Here is a 21,204-nt window from a genome sequence, read left to right on the forward strand (position 1 = left end):
CTCATGTCTACAAGTTGCAACATTGTTCAAGAAAAACACAGTTCTCAACATTTTAGCTGAGCATTTATCCTTTGAATCTTTCTCTGGAGACCCCAGGCAGCTCTGCCAACGTCCTGCACAAATAAACCAAATATAAAACTGCCTTATGTGTAAAAAAATATATGAAGGTGTGCTTAGTGAGTGAAGTTAGCTGTTATATCAATTATGTTTGTTGCTTTTGGCTTACTTAATAAAATTTTCATTTAGTTCAAGACAGTTGAAAAAGAGTTTGAGGAAGTGCTGAGAGTATGGGCAGAGCCATATTAGCATATGTGTAAAGCTAAAGGAGGAATGAGATTAAAAGTAATGCATCAAAGACAAATTAAATCGGCTTTATCATGGTCATAATGTTCTACTTCAGAATTTTCTGGAACAGATGTTTAGGGTCATTATGAAACTTTGAGCGGCTGTGGCTGAGTGGTTAGAGCAATCGTCCTCCACTGTAAGAGTTGGGGGTTCAATTCCACCAGCAGTCACATGCTGAAGTGTCCCTGGGCAAGACACTGAACCCCTCATTGCCTCTGATGTGTGTCCCATTGATGTATAAATGTGATAAATCACTGATTCATCTTTGTACAGATCTAGTATAGAGCTGTATGAATGGGTAAATGAGGCACAGATTGTAAAGAGCTTTGAGTGTCTGGATAAGATGGAAAGGTGTTATATAAGTACAGTCCATTTATCATTTGAGCATGACTCTAAAACTTGAATAACAAAATAAATATGAAGATTCATGTAGACATGATTAAATGCACCCTCTCATTTTCTTGTTGAACAGGAATATTCTACAGAGTGGCTGGAAGATGAGATCAACTGCACAAATTTACCACCATCAGGTGAACAGGATTTTAAACCCAAGAGAGAAAATAATCTTTTCGGCTCCACGTCCAGGTGAATTAATGCAGTCAAACTGGAAGTTAGCATTTTATTCTGTAAGTTACTCCATGTTATCTAGAGTCAAATCCTAAAAATGTGTCTCACACTTCAGGATCTCACCTGAAAGCAAGAAACCTCTCAGTAACAGCGGCGTCTCTGCAGAGTGAGTTCTCCATGCCATCGCTGTACAGATTTGACAAGTTAAAACTTTCATAAATCTTAAATATAACTTAAAACAAGTTATGAATTGAATTATCGTCTTCTTTTTCTTTTTGACAGGGATGAAGAGTTAATGTATCTTGAATTTATTGCAACGGTGACAGAAGACATCTTGTCCAGAGGGCACGTCTCGAACAGGTTTTTCTTCTATGAACCACCTGAAATTTATAAATGAGTGCTTCAGTGTCTTAAACACATTTACAGCCTGGGTACACCAGGCGCTTCGTTATTGTTGATTGTGATTTTAAATATCTTCTTTTGAAATCATGACTCAAGCTATCTTTATTCTGTAAAAGCACGATAGACCGGGTGATGACACGTCATATTGACATGAACCTGCATCGACTTGATGAGGTAAGCCTATAATTTCATGATTATGATCAAATACATGAACAGGGTTCCCACAAAGTCTATTTAAAAGTCTGCTATTTATTTGGAAAAAAGATGGAGAATAGAAAACCTATCATGGAAAAATATTAGTATTTCCATTAGATTTTGCTTTGTCTAAAAATACAAATGTCTAAAATCTAAAATGAGGAAGAATTTTATTTTTTACATTATAAATACAAGAAAACAGTCGCAGTATCTTTGTTGTTGGGCACCCTGTTTTTTATTTTCATTGTCCTAGCAAGGAAAACGTATTGACTGTAATGATTAAGGCAGTGTTTTATTGGAGTGTGGCTGTTCAGGACTAGTTGGTGAGTCAAAATTGTGAAAAAGGAACATTTTCAGTTGCAGTCACTGAGTTCTGTATGTTTGAGCATGTTAAAAAGTCAAGAGACAAAACCGCATGCTTCGCTTGAGGAAAACTGTTTGGACACCCCCTTTGCAAATGCTGCTCACCATCTAGTCTTCAACAGTTGCAGCAGAGAGAGATGCTGGCAGCTCCAGCGCACAGGGCCGTGCACGCTGTTGAGGACTTTCTCATGTTGTTTTTAGGGTAAAATGCGCCACCTTCTGGAAGAGCTCTGCAAAGAACTGGAAGAGCCACCCAACACGCCCCCCTCTAAAACAGAAACTGATTCACTTGATAAAATGTTCTCACATCTGGAGTTTGAGAGGAAACAAGTGAAGACTAAAGACGACACTGACCCTTTAACTCACAAGCCACTGATTAATAACTGGGATTTGTCACATTGTGATCATCCTTTACTGGTTTCTACTCCCTTAAGTTCCCCTAATACACCTTTAACCACAGTAGTTGGAGAAGAGACGAAGAACGATGGCGACGATGATGACTCAGCTTCACTCAGAGATGAATTTCTTAATCACCAAGACGACGGTCAGGAGGGCTTCCATCAGAGAGATGCAGCTGCAACCAGAGCTGATGACAACCGCGACTCCTCCAATATAAACAGTGATCTGAATCAAGAGGACGGGAATTTAAAAAGAGAAATCAAAGAGCTTGAGGATCTGGGAAGCAACTTGTCAGAGATATTACATGTATCCAGAAGCACACGTGCCGTGGAAACTGCCAGTGAACCGGATGCAAACAGTGCTGGCTCTGCCAGTGACGATGATTTCTAAATGCTGCTGCACTCAGGGTTGGAGGCTTTTATTGTCTGGTTCTTCAAAGGTTGTAAAACAGTAGGCTGTAGCAATTTAAAACCACTCACTGTTTCCCATGTTTTTGATGTTTTAACTTTTTTTCAAGTCTTCAATGAAATGTTGCTGTTCATTGCAGTTTTTTCAACTTTAAATAACTAAGTAATTAAAAAAAAACTATTCTCAGGTGTTTCACTTCTGACATGCAGTGACTAAGAACTGTCTTTCACCAGATAATGTCTTTTAATTGAAATAAATTCTTTTTTCTTTGCATTTTCATTTAGTGGATGAAATCTAAATAAAAAAAACTATTCCAACTTGGCATTAACAGCAATAAGGCAAACACTATCACTACTTTTCAGGGTCACGTCTTGAATAACATTGCAAATAAATATAAATATTGCTCAGTGTCATTTGTAGGTGATTATAGTTATCCAGTGAATCGATGCAAAAGGTAAACAAACATGTCTGCGGCCAGCAGTTCGTGACAGCTGTCTCATTTCTGGCATTTTCACCGCTCAGCATTCCAGCTGTCTGATGTCATGGCACTGAAAACACCGATGTATTCCTCCGCCAGAGGGGCACTACAATGACTTTAAAAAGCGTTATATTTGTAACAATACAGTCAAGTATGAAGCTTACACTATTTTATTGTAGAGTTGCAGTTTTTTCGACTTTAGTTCTGGAGGTAAGTAAGAGCTGAAAAAGAAATAATACAAAATATAGTTTCGCGGATGGAGACGGAATACACTTGTTGCTCTTCCAATCCCAGGAAGAGAAACACGCTTGGAACTTGAGTGAACAGTTGGACGGACAGACATGGAGCTGCCTGGTTAATTTAGATCTGGAGACAAACTACAGGCAAAGAAGCTCCCGCAGCTTCTAATTATCTATAAAGCTCTTATCCATTTTATCATTATGACGGAATAGTCAAAACTTTTAACACTGGCTGGAATACTAAATTTCATCTTCTGGCTAACGGTAATGTGTTTTTTTTTTTCTTTCTCCCAAAATATTTACGAGCGACGTCAGCCTCTCGAGGGTGTCGTCTATTTACTGGAGCGAAAGTTAGCTGCCTAGCACTGTAGCTAAACTTAACTGTTTTTTTTTTTTTAAGTCAAACGAAACGTTGCCAGTACTTTGGAGAAAATCAATCGCTGTGGGGAAGTTTTATAAAGTAACACGAATTAAATGGTATAGCAATTGAAATGTGGTTTCACGAGCAAAGTAAAGCGTTTGCAGTTGTTGCTTGTCGAATCGAGTCGCTCTGTGTTTGGACCTGGCTATTCCTTGGTAGGGGATTATCTGACCACAAGCTTAGAAAAGTAACCAGCAAAATCGTGGTAACCGAGATCAAGGTTTAATTTAAATGTATTTCTATACAGTTTCCTACAGTGTTCAATATATAAGTAAAAACACGATGAACTGAAGTCAATGGGTAAAGTATAAAACTTGAAACCATGTGTTTATGGCCTCTGTCAGGTGTGTCAAATAATGTAGAAGCGTTGTAACATATTTTAGTAATGAGTACGAGCAAACCTAACTCATGTCTGTGTGGTGTGTAGTATCCCCTGAAACTACTGGATTCGGGTTTTCTCGTGTTTTCGGTATGTTTTTGTTCATGACTTGAACTCTTCTCACAGATTCTGGGAGAACAGTCGTTTCTCTGGAAGAGGTGGAGACCATTTCCTCTGCAAGACGTGTGAGCCATGCCCTTACCATTTGGCTTTAAACTCAAAAGGACTCGAAGGTATACAGTTTCAAGCAAGAGCTGTCTTGTCACTCGGATTCAGCTTCTCAATGGAGACTTTGTGGAGTTTACTCTGTCCGTGGAGAGCACGGGGCAGGAATGTTTGGAGGCAGTAGCCCAGAGACTGGAGTTAAGAGAGGTATGTATGAGTTTCATTCAATACAAGTGCTCATTGTTCTTTACAGGCTCTGAAGTCTTGCTATCTCAGCAGTAAAGTGGTTAAGTTTGTCTTCTGCTCACATTCCTTATTGAAATGAAGTCAAACATCATTGACAAAAACAAGCACTTTGTCTTGTTTACTTTATATAACACCTTTCATAGTTGTGGCCCTTCTTGCCAGCACATTAGGAATATGCAGATTTTATAGTGCACATGACTTCATCGTAGGAAATAAATTTAGTACGCTTTTTGTTGAGACTAAAACCACAAAGAAAACATGAAAAACAATGGTTAAAAGTAGCACAGATTTTTAATTGTTTATCTTTTTTTTTTTTCTACTTTTGTTACAATTCAGGCTGATCTTTTTGGTCTAGTTTGTTTCTCTTTGTGCCCTTTTTCTTGTGTACCTCATACTGAAATTTATCTAAATGTTTTTAAGAATATTTCTGTTATTAAAATATTCCTAAAGCGGCTTGCTGGAAGACTTTAAAACGTTTATTTCCACATCAGTTTTAGTTCTATTCGGAACAACTAGTTTTCCTAAATATTAAATTCAAAAGGTCTTTAAATTTAAAATTAAATCACCCAATGTTTACAATCTATATACCAGATTAGATTCCTCAGAGTTCATAGTTTCTGAAATGAAATGAAAGTAAGACTAACCTGTGTTTAGTAATAATGAAATGACCTGAGTTCAACAGTAATTTTTTCACTGCCTAAAAACATGTTCAGTTGTCTTTCTGTACAATCCAGCATCAGAAAGCAAAGTTTAAAGCTAAGATCTATCTCTTTTCCAGAAAAATAAGAACTACAATTGCTCACTGGAATTAATTTTTTTTTAAGTCAAACACAAAGTAAAAGAGGAACGTCAGAAAACTGCCACCTGAGGGAATGAAGCATTTAAAACAGTAATGCACAGTATATTGCAAGTTTATTGTCATCGTAATATCAGTAAGTGCAATATCATTTTTGCAAAGGACTGTTTAGACCATTCATGTTCATGCTAAAATATATTTTTTTCAAGAGACTGACTGACAACGATGCTCAATTATAGTGATGGAAGATAAAGTGAGAGAAATATGGGGTTTCTCAGACACATTGCGCCGCTCAAGGTGGCTGCATGTTGGAGCAGCTCCGTTACTTTCATCGTGAGATTTTGATTTTGGAAACTAATTCCTCTTTTTCTGGATGTAAATCAAATGTTTTGGATGATTGTTTCCTCTGGTATCGGATGCTGTGCAGCTGGAAGGATTTTTACTGAAATTTTTATAGTTTTGGACATTTGTTATGATCCGTAACCATGGCAACAAGGCAGTTTTCTACAACCAACAGCAGCTGATTAACATCTCAAAAGCTCAAATAATATCTCAACTACAGCCACAAATCTCAAATGAGTTGAAAGGATGTTCTGTGGACGCATTCTCATCTACCTGCCAGCTGTGCTCGAGTGCCTGACCACTGAGATCCTGGAACTAGCAGGAAACACGGCTCATGACATTGGAAGGACAGGATCGTCCCTCAGCACCTACAGTTGACTGTCCGCAGCGACGAGGAGCTCGGCAGACTGCTGGGAGGAGTGGCCATCGCTCTGGGAGGAGTTCTGCCCGGCATTTGGGCGGTCCTACAGACCGGGGGAACCGAGAGGCCAGCCGAGTTTGGGTGGACGGATCGGACGGCATCTGCAGCCAGTTTCTTAGGATCCACTGTGGGATGGACCTTTACAAGAGATCCTTCATGTCTACAGCCATCAGCATCTATAACATCTCTTAATGAAATGAGGATAATGAGTTACAACAAATAATTTCCCTTTGGGATTAATAAAGTATTTTTGAATTGAATTGAATTGAATTGAATTGATATTGCTATCGCGATAAATAGGGGTTGAATGACTGCATCATTTTTCAACTCGACATTAACATAATAAAACTCGAGTAGTTGATGATGTCATAAGATCTCAAGGTGCAAAAATAAATAAATAAAACCACCAAAAAAATAATTTTATTATTAAATTTTTTTTTTAAAAGACCAACAAAACATTGGGAACATATATTATGCTCGTACCATTTATCATACTGCAAATAAGTCACAGGAAAACCAAAACTATTAGTTATTATTATTATTAAGCTGTAAAAGTGAAAGAAACATGCTGCACAAAAAAAACAAAACTTAACAATAGTGTGGCGGACGACCACCCCACACCACCGCCCGCAGTGTTGCGCATTAGGTTTAGTTTTGGAGATTAATATGTTTATAGCTTTTTTATAGGTGTGGAGATGAATATTTTTTGCTTTTTGTTTGCTAAACAATAGGTATGTTTACATGGACAAAAGTAACCGGATCAAATGGCCGGTTGGAATAAAAGTGTGTCATGTAAACACTCCGTTTGGGTTATTTTTTTGTATTCGGCGCGATCCGTTATAATTTGTGATCAGAACGAAACGGGTGGTTTACGCCAATCTGTAACCCGCATGTAAACGCTTGATCTGTTTGTTTTTATCTGATCGTGAAAAACTGACCTGACTGCGCATGTGCGACTTTGCCATTTCCGCCTGGCTAATGCTAATAATATTAGCATGTCAGGGAAGTAAAACTGGTCGGTGAGCGACACAACATTTCTACTAGAAACTTTGAAAGAGCTCAAAATGATTTCTATTACCTGTAGCTCAGCCAGGGAGTGCAGTAACGTCTCCACCGTCATTAAAACATGTCGCAGGTCCATTTTGGGTGCTCAGGTTTGTTTACGTTCACCCCGGAAGTAGAACTTCTTCTTCTGTGTTTTTTTTAAGGCGAGTTTACCACTCTGCGCATGTCAGTACTGCTGATCAGAACAAAGCCCGCTGCATGTAAACGCTCGTCATGAACAGATTGTGCCCATGTAAACAATACATTTGAATTATTTAATCTGAAAACATTTCAATCCGGTCAAAAAATGTTGCGCATGTAAACATAGCTATTGTCAGAGGAAGCTGGTTCTGGTTTGGTCGATTGGACCCGGTGTTCCACCATATTCTGTGACCTGCAACAGTGCATGCAACACCGCCCCCTACGGTCACAATATACGTTGGTCACAGAATATGGTTTAACACCAGTTTACAACGAGCTCCAAATAATCAGGAGGTTGATTAATTTTCTGTTTCCTTACGGTAGTTGAACCGGAAGATTAATCTTAAGTGAAATATTTCCATACAATTAATGCATTTCTACCTGTTTGCCAAGACTGGGCCTGCTCCACTCATTCCGTCTGCTTGGAGGAATCTATTTTATAGTCCGCGCCCGGTGAAGATCACGTGACGTGATGCAATGACGTAACGGCAACGTAATGACCTCACTATGAATACTCAACGTGAAATTTAAAAACTCGATAGATGTCCTAGGAATCGACCTGTCGATTACTCAAGTAGTCCGTTAAAGCCCTAGCGATAAACAATAATATTGCACTTCAAGTGTTCCTAATATCATGCAGCCTTTATTTAAATGGGCTTTTAATTTTTAATTTATTTATTTATTATTTTATATTTTTTAGATTTTTGTTAGTCATAATTTTTCAGCCCAACAATAATAAGCTGTAAAATATATGTTTAAGGCTCACACATTTGCATTTTGGCTCTTGTTCAGTGAGTTTTCATTTTCAAAATGGTTGATTGTCATTTAATAACATTGTTAATTCTGATTTAGAAATTTGGGCATACCAGTAGATCTTACCTTAAAGCAGACACAGAGCTCGGCCAAAGACTTAAAGTCCTCCATCACTGAGCTTGGCTTAATTGCAGAGAAAATTAATCGCAAAATTGTAATACAGAAGACAAACAAATACTACAAATCTGTGTCCTCCATACACTTGAAATCATCTCTAATGTTCTCGTCACTGTTTTCAATCCTTCTGAGGATCCGGCGTCTCTTCTCCGGTGGTTTATTGTCGTCCAGACACAAAGTAGGATGCAGGTTTTCCTCCATCGGCCGTTTGTCAACAAAGTGAAATGAGTTCACATACGGGTGGTCTGTTCAAGTTCACATTTTTCAGCTACATTCTTCTTATTTCCTCATCTGTAGGTAGGAGATGGAAACTGTACCTCTTTCACAGGAACTCTCTTTTTTTGTTGTTTTTTTTGTTTTTTTTGCTTTGGGTCCGTGTTAAAAACTCTGTTGTAGTCACTGATTTAGTTTGGTCTGGTTGTTCTGCAGCCATGAACACAACAAGTATCTGAACTCAGCACGGCTATTTTAGTAAACTTTATGGTTGTTAATAATGTAAACAAAACAAAAACAGTGTTTTATCTGCTAAACTGGATGAAAATTACTTTCAAATAAACTGTGGTCTGTGCTCTGCTACCATGGTTAACCAGTGCTTACTGCTACTTCCTGTCTGACAGGAAGTTGTACCAGAATTATTTATACAGTAGAGCCCCCAAGGAATAAGGTGGATATTCAGTAAGAGCTGTGGAAATGAACACTTATAATAAGAAAGATCTAATGTTATCACTAATTTCTCAAGTTAAATATGTTATAAAACCCTTTGGTAAGTATGCATTGCCTTTATTTATGACAGAATTATAAATTAATTGTAGCTTTAATGTTATGTTGAACAAGACCTCATGATAAAAATCACTAAGGTGTAAAAAGATTGTAATTATGAAAAATCTTTTAATTGTCAGATTGTGCAGCCAGAACTTATAGGATCTTCCTGTTTTGTTTTACGTCTCAGATCACATATTTCAGTCTTTGGTATTGCAATAAACAAAACCAGCAGAGGTGGATCGACTTGGAGAAGGCGCTGAAGAAACAGCTGGACAAGTATGGCTCCGAGCCCACCGTTTACTTTGGAGTCTTGTTTTACATACCCAGTGTCACCCAGCTGCAACAGGAGATCACAAGGTGAACTCGCCATCACTCCTACCTCTATTTGTTCTGTAACTACAGGATTTATCTTAGAAAACATTGTATGAAAAGTACAGTTTTCAAAAAAGTGGTACAAATGCATCATTTTTTTTTTAAATAGTATTTTAGCACAATGATAAGTTGAAGGTTTGGTGGTGTCAGTGTGTTGATTTTACAGGTTTTAACAAAATAAAAACACATTAGGATCTCACATGTTACCATTTTCTGCCCCTAATAAATTACTTCTTTCTCACAGATATCAGTATTTCTTACAGTTGAAGAAAGATGTTCTGGAGGGCAGAATCTCCTGCTCCCTGGACCAAGCCATACGTTTAGCGAGCTTCGCAGTGCAAGGTAAATGTGAAAGTCTGTCATACCAACCCTGTGTCAGCATGTTTAGCTTGTATAACGTGGTGATTTTTGACCGATGTGTGCAGTGTTGTTTTTTTTTCTACTGTCCAAAATACTTTCTTTTTTTTTTTTTTACGAAGTTTTGCATTTGATGCTTACAACAGTTTATATAAAGAATAATGTTTGAATATTTTATTATGGGGGCCAAGATGGTGTAGAGGCAGGGCAGCCGGCTTGGGACCCGAAAGTCCCAGGGTCGATCCCCAGTCACTGCACATCACATGGCGTCTCTGGGCAGCACATCTCATCCCCAAAATGTCCCCCAGGCGCTTTCAATAGCTGCCCACTGCACCACCTGGTGGTGGATGGGTTAAATGCAGAGACTAATTTTGCCATTGTATGGAAACATACAGTGCTGACATTGTGATGACATTATTATTATATTATTATTATGCAGCATGCTCACACACTGCAGTCAGTTATAGCACACATCACAACTTACTAGTCTGGACATTGGCTTAGAACAAATGAACAAACTGTTGATGCTGTTCTGTTCAACTACCATTCAGTTTGTACCATAAAGATAGGTCTCAAGAGTAAATTGCATGTTTTTTTATTTATTATCTCTTTATTTTCATATGGAAACTTGAACAATTTGCTATTGTGTAGCTTTTGTTTATGTTTTGAATGCTGCCTGGAGTGAAGGCCGTTTGTAGCTTTTAGGCACTACTCATGCCTGGAATACTAAGTACTGTAGCTGTTTACAAAAGACAACCTGAATCTGTTACAGTTTTGGGCTAATGTGTTGGCAAAAGCTTGAGCAAAAGAAATAGCGTAGATTGCTCCTTTTCTAAAATTAGACCATCGTGTGTTCATGTACTCTAGCTTCTCAAAAGACATTGTACTGCAGTTCCACAATGCCTTCCTTGAAATAGTTGCAAAGAGTTGTCAGGAAAGTATTGTCAATGTGTTTGCTTTGCTTTATGTACCTGTTCTTAGCAGCATCCTTCTGTCTTTATCCACAGCGGACTTTGGGGACTTCAGTCAATATGATTCCCAGGATTTTCTTCAGAAGTTTGCACTGTTTCCTATAGTAAGCATTTTATTTTGTTTGCTTTGCACAAGTCATAAATCATGTTGTTGTTGTTGTTGTTGTTGTTGTTGTTGTTGTTGTTGTTGTTGTTGTTTTTGTGGTTTTTGTTTGTTTGTTTGTTTTTTGTGTGTTGATTTGGATAAGTATTTCAACCTTGTTCGGTCTTTGCAGAATTGGATTCAGGATGAACAGGTGCTGGAAGAGGCCACACAAAAAGTGGCACTCCGCTATCAGTCCTTTAGGTGAGTGTGTGTTCGTGTTTGATCAAAAGACAAAGATTTATAAACCAGTTTGAAGTTGTCAATAAAAACTTATTGTTGATTTTGTTACCTATGCCACAGAAACCCTTTACTACCCTGTAAACCCCATAATCAGAGGGTTTTCATATTTTCTCTGCGATGTTCTTTTCAGAGGTTTGCCAGCCTCAGAGGCAGAAACGTTGTACATGCAGGAGGTGGAGAAAATGGAAGGCTATGGCCAGGAAAGCTATCAAGCAAAGGTAGGTCTACAAGCTCCATGTGTAGTTCCCTTCAGCCCTAAGATCAATGTCATTTAGTTGGTAGAATAAGAAAATAATATATTTTATTTTTGTGTGAGATCAGGACAGTACAGGCACAGATGTTACCTTGGGATCCTGTCTTGATGGTATCTTTGTCAAATATAAAAATGGACGTCCATCTCTATTGTTTAGGTAAGTTTAGAATAAATGTGGACATTTTAGATTTCAGAAATGTTTAAGACCTCATATTTCCAGAATGTCTTAGCCTTGAGATCAAATATATTATGTATCTTTATACCTCTTTTTCATTAATGGCAGTACAGAAACCTTTAAGGAGAGATAAAGTTATGTACAGTAGTCCCTCGCTACTTCGCGGTTCGTTTATCGCGGACTCTCCCTATCACGGTTTTTCAAAATAAGATTGGACATGACACACAATTGGCTGATTGATGGATGAGCTGCACAATTGGCGTGGAATTTTTATTTAAAATAAATTATTTAAAATTATTTAGCACCTGCTGCACATTTGTGCAGCCCAGAGCTGCAGAAAAAGCTTCCTCCTGCAGCTGATCAGCTGTTCCCCATGCAGAGTGGAGAAGTGGGCGTGGCCAAGAGCGCTTGCAGTTGCAAAGAGCAGAGGAGGCAGAGAGCTGAAATCATGACATTCTGTGCTCTTTTAGAGCGTTTAGAGTTTAAAAACATTGCTTAGAATATTGCAAGAGTGTGGGAAGGGTTTAAAACACCTTTATATATCATATATATCCATCCATCCATCCATTATCTTTACCCGTTTATTCCATTTTGGGTCACAGGGGTCGCTGGTGCCCATGTCCAGCAATCACTGTGCGAAGGGCGGGGTACACCCTGGACTGGTCGCAAGTCCATCACAGGGCCACATAGAGACAAACAACCATTCACTCTCCCACTCACACCTAGGGACAATTTAGAGTCACCAATCAGCCTAACATGCATGTTTTTGGTCTGTGGGAGGAAACCGGAGTACCCGGAGAAAACCCACGCATGCACGGAGAGAACATGCAAACTCCACCCAGAAGGCCCCTGGACCGGGGTTTGAACCAGGGACCTGTTCGCTGAGAGGCAGCAGCTCTACCAGTTGCGCCACCGTGCTGCCATATCATATATATATATATATATACTAACTAAAATCAACTACTAATTACTACTTGTACTATTATTCCTACTTGGTGGTTTTTCACTTATCACTAGTCTTCAGGGTACGGACCCCCCACAATAAGCGAGGGACTACTGTAGCAAAGTTTATAGCTGTTTTAATTTTTATTTTTTTTATTTGTTCAACTAAAGGTGGTAAATTTTAAAAGAGCAAGTCAGGTTGATAGCAGATAGGAACTGTGGGTTATGAGTAAGAAAAAATATTTCAAGTTGTTTTGTACATTTCCAGCATTATTTTTAGAAGAATACTGGCTCCCACTTCTGTATGTTTTTTTTATTTATGTGGAATGAAATCATTGTCCCAATTTGTTGGACTGCAGCAACATTGTGTTTTGTTTTTTTCTCCTGTTCGTTTTGCCATCGTGTTAATGGACTGTGTAGGTGGCATGAAATTAACAACATGAGTCACAATAGGTCCTTCTTTGCCCTGGAGTTGGCCAACAGAGAGGAGAGTGTTCAGTTTCAGACCGTAAGTCTGCCTCTTCTTATCCCATCATCATCAGCATAGTTGTCTTTTATTTGATTTAGCTAAATTGGCATTTTGCACTTGTCATAGATTTGACCACCAGCCTATCTGAATGCCTCTTTGTGAGTGGAAGTTACTTGGATGTGTTTTTGTCATGAAATTACATACCATTTATCTGGAAGAATGTTGAATTTTTTTCTTAATTCATACACGAACGCTTCTGTTTCAAATAACTAAACTTAAATCTGTGCAGACTGTCTCACCAATTCAATATTTCTGTTGTTTTCTTGTGTGTAGGAAGACATGGAAACCTCTAAATATGTATGCCGGCTGTGTCTTGCCAGACTCAAGTTTTATAAGATTAACAAGAGTAGCCTGTAAGTGTTTGCTAACACTTCTAGCCTACTTTGTGTCTCTTTATCCCTTGCTGTCTTCTGTACATCATCTTGTTATAGCCTCATGTCTCCTCCTCCTCTCTTCAGAGAGGAGTATAGCCCCCTGCCCTCTGAGAGCTCCCAGAAGTCCCTTCTCACTCTGTCCTTTCCTCGTTTTCCAATGCTCTCTCGTACCTCTCTTCCTTCTGATAAGGGGTGAGCAAATCTTTCAGCCACCACCTACAGTGTACTATTATCCACCTAATGCCACCACCAATTTACTCTCTGTAGTTACTGTAGGTCTAATGTATAAAAAGTTTCTGAAATCCAATTTTTTTTTGTAATTTTAAGACCTAGTTTTAAATTTTAGTTTTACCTGAAGCCAATATACTGAGGTCAACATTTTAATTGGAGTTTTTGGTTCCAGAAAGAAAAACATAAATTCTGGCTTACAATAATACTGACTGTCACTTCCAAACTATCAACAGGGTCAACCTGATGCAAAAAAGAGTCGGATCACTCTACTTTTTCTTTGATAATATGATTTGTCAAATATAAACGAGGACTGCAACAAGTTTAAAACACATTTTGATTTGTTTAGTTTTTTTACACCAGGTTTAAGGAAATTATTGGAATTTGGAGACAAAACTGCAATTCAAACGTAAAAATTTTGCATAAGTCTGGTCTCTGTACACCACAGCATGCTTGTACGATATTGACTTTGAACTGTGCAGCTTCCTGGTGGGTTGGGTAAAACGTTTTCTGGTTAACTGGAAAAAGAGTGGTACAGTATGTTTGGCTAAATTTGCGCTGGTTCAGCTTGCAATTTAGATAAAAAGTAAGGTAATAAAAATACATTTGATAAGCACTTAAAAAAATAAATTATTTAAAGTTTTAATTGACTTCTTTTTTCAACCAGCCAAAGCCAACCTACAGCTGTCAACCCAGTCAGACGAAGGTCTTCTACCAGAATATCTTTGGTAATGTCTTTGTTCCCTCAGTTCACACTTCTACAACAAATTCACTGTGCTGAATATCACATTCCTGTGCATATAATACCCCACTAAATTGTTGGTCTTTGTTGGAATTATCTGACATCAGATGGTAATTACAGTTATGTTAACTTTTTGGTTCTTTGTTGCCTTAACCCCTGAAGAGTTTTTGAATCATATGAGCACTTCTGAGTCCCTCTCTTGTTGCTCTACAGCCAAAGCCACAAGCCTACATGATGGCCCCTCCACAAATGCACTACAATGGTCATTTCACGGAGCCTTACACATCATCACAAGGTAAGTGCTAATTAAGACATTTTATTTCAGTGAAAAAAACCTTTGGAAATATATGTCTACATATAGTAATGGTAAAAGGTTTTTGTTCATCTATTTTGTGGTGTTTTCTTTGTTCTTAGACAACCTGTACATGAACTCGCAGAATGGGTATTACTACCACTCTCAGACCAGTCTGGACCACTCTCCTCTAGAATACAACAGTGGAGGGCGTTTGCGTAATGGCAGCGTGTACAGTGCCCACAGCACCAGCTCTCTGACCAACCCCCAGCACTACCTCCAGCCATCACCCATGTCCTCCAACCCCTCTATCACCAGTGACATCATCAGGCCAGATTATGTTCCCTCCCATCGCCACAGCGCTGTCATCCCACCCTCCTATCGTGCCACGCCTGATTATGAAACAGTGATGCGCCAAAAAACCAGAGGTGTGGGGGGAGGAATGGTTTTATCTCAAGAGCATCGGCAGAGTCATTCCATGAGGAACTTAAATATTGGAAACTCGTATGCCTACAGCAGACCAGACCCTCTAGTTTACAGTCAACCAGAGATAAGGGTAGAACATGGTGGAACATCCTATCATCACCACTATCCATTTCATCTGGGCTCCAGCTTCCACAGCCCTTCTCCATACCCCTACCCAGTGGAGCGCAGGCCTGTTGTGGGGGCAGTCAGTGTCCCAGAACTCACAAATGTCCAGTTACAGCAAGCACAAGAGTATCCGGCCACCAACATCATGAGAACACAGGTTTACAGACCACCTCCACCCTACCCATATGCCCATCCTCGTCCTGCTAACAGCACACCTGATCTTTCACGTCACCTGTATGTCAGCAGTAGTAATCCAGACTTGATCATCACAAGACGTGTGCATCACTCAGTTCAGACCTTTCAGGAAGACAGTCTACCTGTTGCACACTCTTTACAAGAGGTCTCTGAGCCTTTATTCAGCGGGCCTCCTCATCGGCAGCCATATCATACTCAGAAACGTAACTCGATTGAGATTGCTGGCATAGCTCACAGTCTTGAGGGAGTGAGGGTCAATGAACGAACTGTGTCTTCCTCAGCAACAGAAACAGCCACCCCGCCTGCAGGAGTACATGCTGGTCCCTCTCAGGGTTCCCAGCTTAATGTGTTTTTAGAACATACAAAAACAGAAGAGAGAGGGGACATTAAAGAAAATGTAAAGTACGGGCACAAAAAGTCCATCTCTGATGCAACAATGTTAGTTCACAGTAGTGGAGAAGAGGAGGAGGAATTTGAGGACGATAATGGGTGTCACACTCCACTTTCACAGGAGGCTGTTCAAGATATTATTCCCAAGCAGCCGCCACAGCAGCATCGCAGCTCGACTTCCCTTTCTTCTTTGACAACACAGCAGACTCCCATAGAACCTCCCCCTGCCTATCCCATAGGCTCTTCTCTGGACCCCTCCATAACAAGCTCATTAATCTATAAAGTTCATCCTCTGATCCATAAGAGCGAGCCCCTTTACCTGCTGTCTGAATTAAGACAACCTGAAATTATGCCCTCCGTGTCAGAAGGAGATGTGACTGAGCAAACCAACGATAAGCCCAAAAAAGATTTTAAGAAGAGGCTTGATGTGTCTGATATGCTTCTTGGGAGGAAAACAGGAGATGGTTTACCCCCGCCGGTGAGTCTGGTTCTTAGATTATTTCTTTGTTTTGATTTTTTAAATTTTTTTAACTCAAACCTGTTTTTTTACAGTATCACAATAGTAAACTGGCAATAAAAAATGAGAAGTGGAAATGAAAAGTCCATGTCAAAATGCAAAGTTTACTGTTTCTGAGCGCAGGTGTTTACTGGAGATGCGTAGAAATGATATTTTGGACGGCTGTGGCTGAGTGGTTAGAGCAGTCGTCCTCCAATGCAAGAGTTGGGGGTTCAAATCCACCAGCAGTCGCATGCTGAAGTGTCCCTTGGCAAGACACTGAACACTTCATAGCCTCCGATGTGTGTCCCATCAGTGTATGAATATGATAAAGCTCTGATTAGTCTCTTTAGAATGATTTGTTCAATTAGTTTTGTAGAGATCTAGTAGAGAGCTGTGTGAATGGGTAAATGAGGCACAGATTGTAGTGTAAAGCACTTTGAGTATCTTGAAATAAGATAGAAAGGTGCTATATAATTACGTTCCATTTACTATAAATTTAGACCTAGTACAGTCTATATTGTCAGTCAGTTTCTCTCATAGCGTAAAAACATACATTTTAGGTCACTTGGTAACTCTAAATCGGGGGTGCGTACACTTTTTCAGCATGGGAGCTACTTTTAAAATGACCAAGTCAAAGTGATGTACCTAATGGTACTATAAAAATACAAAACATATACTTATTTATCAACATATTAAGTGTTCTTTATTTGTACAATACACGTTGATGTACCTTGCATATCTGCATGAACCTATATTGCAAAATACAACTCTGTACATTTTTGTCATTGCTTGACTCTGATGACTTGCACTGAATGGAATCAGCCAGGGATACATCATCCAGACAGTAGCTGCTGATAGCCAGCCTCAAGCACACTTAGCTGTTAGACTCATGAATCTCTAACCAGAATAATCACTGTGAAAAATCTCATCATGTTGCTGCTCATCCGTTTCATGCTGTTGTGTTCATTCATATTCATCTGCTCACACAGACTCATGTTCGGTGTATTGTTTTTGTACTACTAGTGCTTAGTGTCTTTTTTAGTTAATGTTTTTCTTAGTTCATATCTTAGATCTTATTGCTGTTTTTCTTTTACATTTTATTGTTGGATGTAACTGGGACCCTGTGTACACAAATTACATTCCACCACATGTACCACATGTGGTGTGTATGACAAATAAAGAAACTCTGACTCCAAGTATGAGTGAGAGTGTGAATGGTTATTTGTGGCATTGTGATGGACGTGCCACCTGTTCAAGGTGTCCCCGACCTCTCAGTTGACTCCTTGATACTGGCACCAGTGACTTGGAAAGGAATGAGTGTTTAAAGATAATGGCTAGATGGATTGGTAGACCCAATAGGTAAAGGATAATAAAAGTACTTATAAGTGGCCATGGTTTCATTTACACACAAACACACACTTTTAGGATTGGGTAATAGAAAGCATTTTAAAAATGTAGACCAAAGATTATCTCAGATTGTGTAATGTAAAATAAGGCAGTCACTTTATTTTGGCAGTGATGGCTAACCACAGAAATCATAAGGCCAGTTCAGTTGTTTTGTTGCTGCACTGAAACATCTGGAAGAACCACATTAAAAGAGGTGTTTTTCTAGTTTGTTTTTTGTTGTGTTTGCTTAAATTTTCTCATCGACATCTATCGAGATTATATGTGAACTTGAACTTATAGAGAGAGAATACACTGAAGTGTTGTCATAGACTTTACCCAGTTGTGGTTGATACTTACCCAAAGAATGCAGTTAGGCTACTTTGCTTAACCAGAAAGGCAACATTCATCCAGTAAACACCTAACAGGCATGCGCTGTCCCTCCTCTTTTTTCTGTGTACACTTCTCCTGTCTGACGCTCTTAAAATTTCATCTTGATCTTCGCTTTGTCACATCAGGGGATGAAGAAAAGCTCCAGGTCAGAGGTGAAGAAGATGGGCCCTCTGAAGATGGCCCGTCTCAATGGCCTGTCTGTGTCCAGGAAGCCAGTCCACGAGGAAATCAAAGACGAGCCTGAGCAAACATCCAATGACGAAAAGGTAGGCCATTCAATTTGTCACCGACTTTGTTTTTGAAAAACAAACATTTGTAGCTTTTTGTGTTTTGCTTAGAGGCTCAAAACGGAGTAAATACGTGTTCTGTTTGTTATAAAGTTGACCATCAGGAGCTGCTGTTGTTAAGATCCTGGTGGAGACTGTTATGAGGGAAACGCAAGGAGAGAGTGAAGTAGTTTGAAACACAACAACAAGTGAAATTACAACACTTTTTACTAAATCAAGTTGTTGCTTATTGTAGGTCCCTAAATTTCTTGAAAATTCAGCAAGAGTTATTTGTAGATTTATATTATTACCAGCTTTAAAATCGTTTTATTTCACTTATATAAAAGCACATTTGAAAAGGATGACGGTAAAGCAAGAAGTAGGCTCTTATGACAAACTGATAATGTACAGAGTAGTATTTAATATCACAATATATACATTTGTAGATTTTTACAAGATTTTAAAAAGCAGATGATTATTTCTTGAATTTGTTCAGTTCTCAGGAAACTCTTGTTTTGGTAAGGTCAACCATTTCTGTTGTAGAGAAAGTGGAAAGTCAAGTTTAAATCATTGTACTCCTGCACTTTTTGTCCCTCGTCGCACTGCAAAGAGGGGGAATTGGAAATGTCATCCATCTGTCCGTGCATGTTGTGAGCAGGATAACTAGAAAAATAAGTGAGGCACCAACTTTGATTTTGGTGTGTGGGTACATCCAGGCGTTATAAAGTTTCTTTATGAAAATGTGTTTGTCACGTCAAAATCCAAGACGTCCATTGCCGTACATTTACGTATGTGAGAGTGAACAAGAACCAGCCACCCCATCATTTGTGGAAACTATGCTTTCTAGTTTTCATATTTATTAACAGTATGGTTTCCGCAAATGGTTGGCGTTTTAAGTATGTGAATGTTTTTGTTCAGTGCCCTGAGATGACTTCTGTTGTGAATTGGCACTTTATAAATAAACTGAATTGAATTGAGTAGCCAAAAATTAATCTATGGTTGCCAAGGCCACCATTGGCCACCCTCTGGCTCCGCCATTGCTCCTGGTGGTGAATAAAATTGCTTCCTACACTCACCAGGATCCGTCACTCTTTTCCAATTTGGACAAGCAGAGGAAAAAAGCAAACTATATTTGTTCTTCTCCACAGTGCACCTCCTACTCATTTGAATATCTTGTACCAAAAACATTTAGGTTTGCCTGCCTTCCCTGCTCAATTCCAGTCCAGAAAAACACTCCTTTTAAACTACAAACATTCACTATTCAAATCCCTCAGGGACAGGGGACATCGCTGTACTGCTGTTCATGACATCTTTTCTTGCAATTATATTTATAATCCTATTCACAAAGTTTTTACAAGTTGATTTCAACCTCTTATTTTCACTTTTTTGTGAAACACAATATTTTGGTGTAAAATTAATGTTTGCCTTTTCAGTTGTGACTTAAAAACCTATATTTTAACTCTAACCACTTGATTTATTTATTTTTTTCTTTTGTAAATCCACCTCAATAAAATACCGTGCTTTGGTTTATGAATGTGACGGACGATCTGTTTGTGTATGACAGTGTAAGCTGCTGGAGGAGCACATGGAAAAAGGAGAGCTGTTTAAAGAGTACGAGAGTGTCCCAAAGCATCGTCAGGGAGCAGAGTTCACCATCGCTGGTTGTCCAGAAAATTTAGACAAAAATCGCTTTCTAGATGTTCTTCCCTATGATGACAACAGAGTGGAGCTGGTTCCCACTAAAGAGAACAACACGGGCTACATCAACGCATCACCCATTAAAGTAAGACATACACATGTTTATATTGTCAATCTCAGCCCTCAGGATTCCAGTGGGATCAGTCTTTATCATTATGCAATAAATAAAAACATTTACTGTACATATTTGTGTACATTGCCAGTACATATTTCATCAAAACTTTTTTTAAATCTTTCTGCGTAAATAAATGGTAAATGGACTGCACTTATCTAGTCCCTTTCTATCTAATCAAGATACTCAAAGTGCTTTACACTATAATCTGTGTCCTCATTTCATTTACCTTTATTTATCCAGGTAGTCTCATTGAGCCACGAAAACTCATTTTTCAAGAGAGACCTGTTTAGGGAGCACATGGTGGGGGTTAAGGGCCTTGCTCATGGGCCCAGGGTGGGGCGAATGAGAGTGGGGGCAAGTGTGGGTGTTTCACCCACCCCACCCACAATTTTGATGTTACCGGGGCGTGAACCGGCGCTCTTCGGATCACAGGCCCACCTCTCTAGCCTCTGCACCACCACTCCCCCCCATTTACCCATTCATACAACACTCTACTAGATCTCTACAAAGCTAATTGAACAAATAATTCTAAAGAGACTAATCAGTTCTTTTATCACATTTATACACAGATGGGACACACATCAGAGGCTATGAAGGGTTCAGTGTCTTGCCCAGGGACACTTCAGCATGTGGCTGCTGGTGGAATCAAACCTCCAACTCTCTCAATGGAGGTCGACTGCTCTAACCACTCAGCCACAGCCGCCCTCATGTTACAATGTGAACACCTGCAGTTTATAGACAAGTGTGGCCTATATTTACCATACCACTTTATGGTATTTATAAAGCACTTAAAACTGCAACAAGGCCAGCCAAAGTGGTGTACAGCAAAAACAAACAAGCTAAGGACACAGGATAAAAACATTGATCCAAATGGGAAAAGACAATAACTAAATGTCTAACATTGTGTGTGTATATATATATATATATATATATATATATATATATATATAT

At 39.0% G+C, this 21,204-nt stretch overlaps 2 protein-coding genes across 2 annotated transcripts in view; both read left to right on the forward strand.

Moving 5' to 3' along the window:
• The window catches only part of spata7 (spermatogenesis associated 7), a gene marked incomplete in the record, with an annotated part of 11,486 nt that extends 8,731 nt beyond the window's left edge, over positions 1-2,755 (forward strand). Inside the window, 5 exon segments of the mRNA XM_037694927.1 lie at positions 818-930; positions 1,028-1,078; positions 1,195-1,272; positions 1,431-1,488; positions 2,074-2,755. Of these exon segments, the coding sequence (XP_037550855.1) occupies positions 818-930; positions 1,028-1,078; positions 1,195-1,272; positions 1,431-1,488; positions 2,074-2,661 (888 nt within the window).
• Positions 2,756-3,484: 729 nt separating this feature from the next.
• ptpn21 (protein tyrosine phosphatase non-receptor type 21) overlaps positions 3,485-21,204 on the forward strand; it is a 37,586-nt gene continuing 19,866 nt past the window's right edge. Inside the window, exons 1-15 of the mRNA XM_037695300.1 lie at positions 3,485-3,660; positions 4,323-4,568; positions 9,291-9,460; positions 9,720-9,817; positions 10,840-10,907; positions 11,079-11,149; positions 11,319-11,406; positions 11,510-11,598; positions 12,979-13,066; positions 13,361-13,440; positions 14,357-14,417; positions 14,645-14,726; positions 14,846-16,377; positions 18,300-18,440; positions 20,005-20,223. Coding sequence (XP_037551228.1) covers positions 4,389-4,568; positions 9,291-9,460; positions 9,720-9,817; positions 10,840-10,907; positions 11,079-11,149; positions 11,319-11,406; positions 11,510-11,598; positions 12,979-13,066; positions 13,361-13,440; positions 14,357-14,417; positions 14,645-14,726; positions 14,846-16,377; positions 18,300-18,440; positions 20,005-20,223 — 2,967 coding nt within the window. The 5' untranslated portion in view covers positions 3,485-3,660; positions 4,323-4,388. The remainder of the gene's footprint in view (positions 3,661-4,322; positions 4,569-9,290; positions 9,461-9,719; positions 9,818-10,839; positions 10,908-11,078; positions 11,150-11,318; positions 11,407-11,509; positions 11,599-12,978; positions 13,067-13,360; positions 13,441-14,356; positions 14,418-14,644; positions 14,727-14,845; positions 16,378-18,299; positions 18,441-20,004; positions 20,224-21,204) is intronic.

This window comes from Nematolebias whitei, chromosome 21, assembly GCF_014905685.2.
Source record: "Nematolebias whitei isolate Nwh7 chromosome 21, NemWhi1, whole genome shotgun sequence".
NCBI lineage: Eukaryota > Metazoa > Chordata > Actinopteri > Cyprinodontiformes > Rivulidae > Nematolebias > Nematolebias whitei.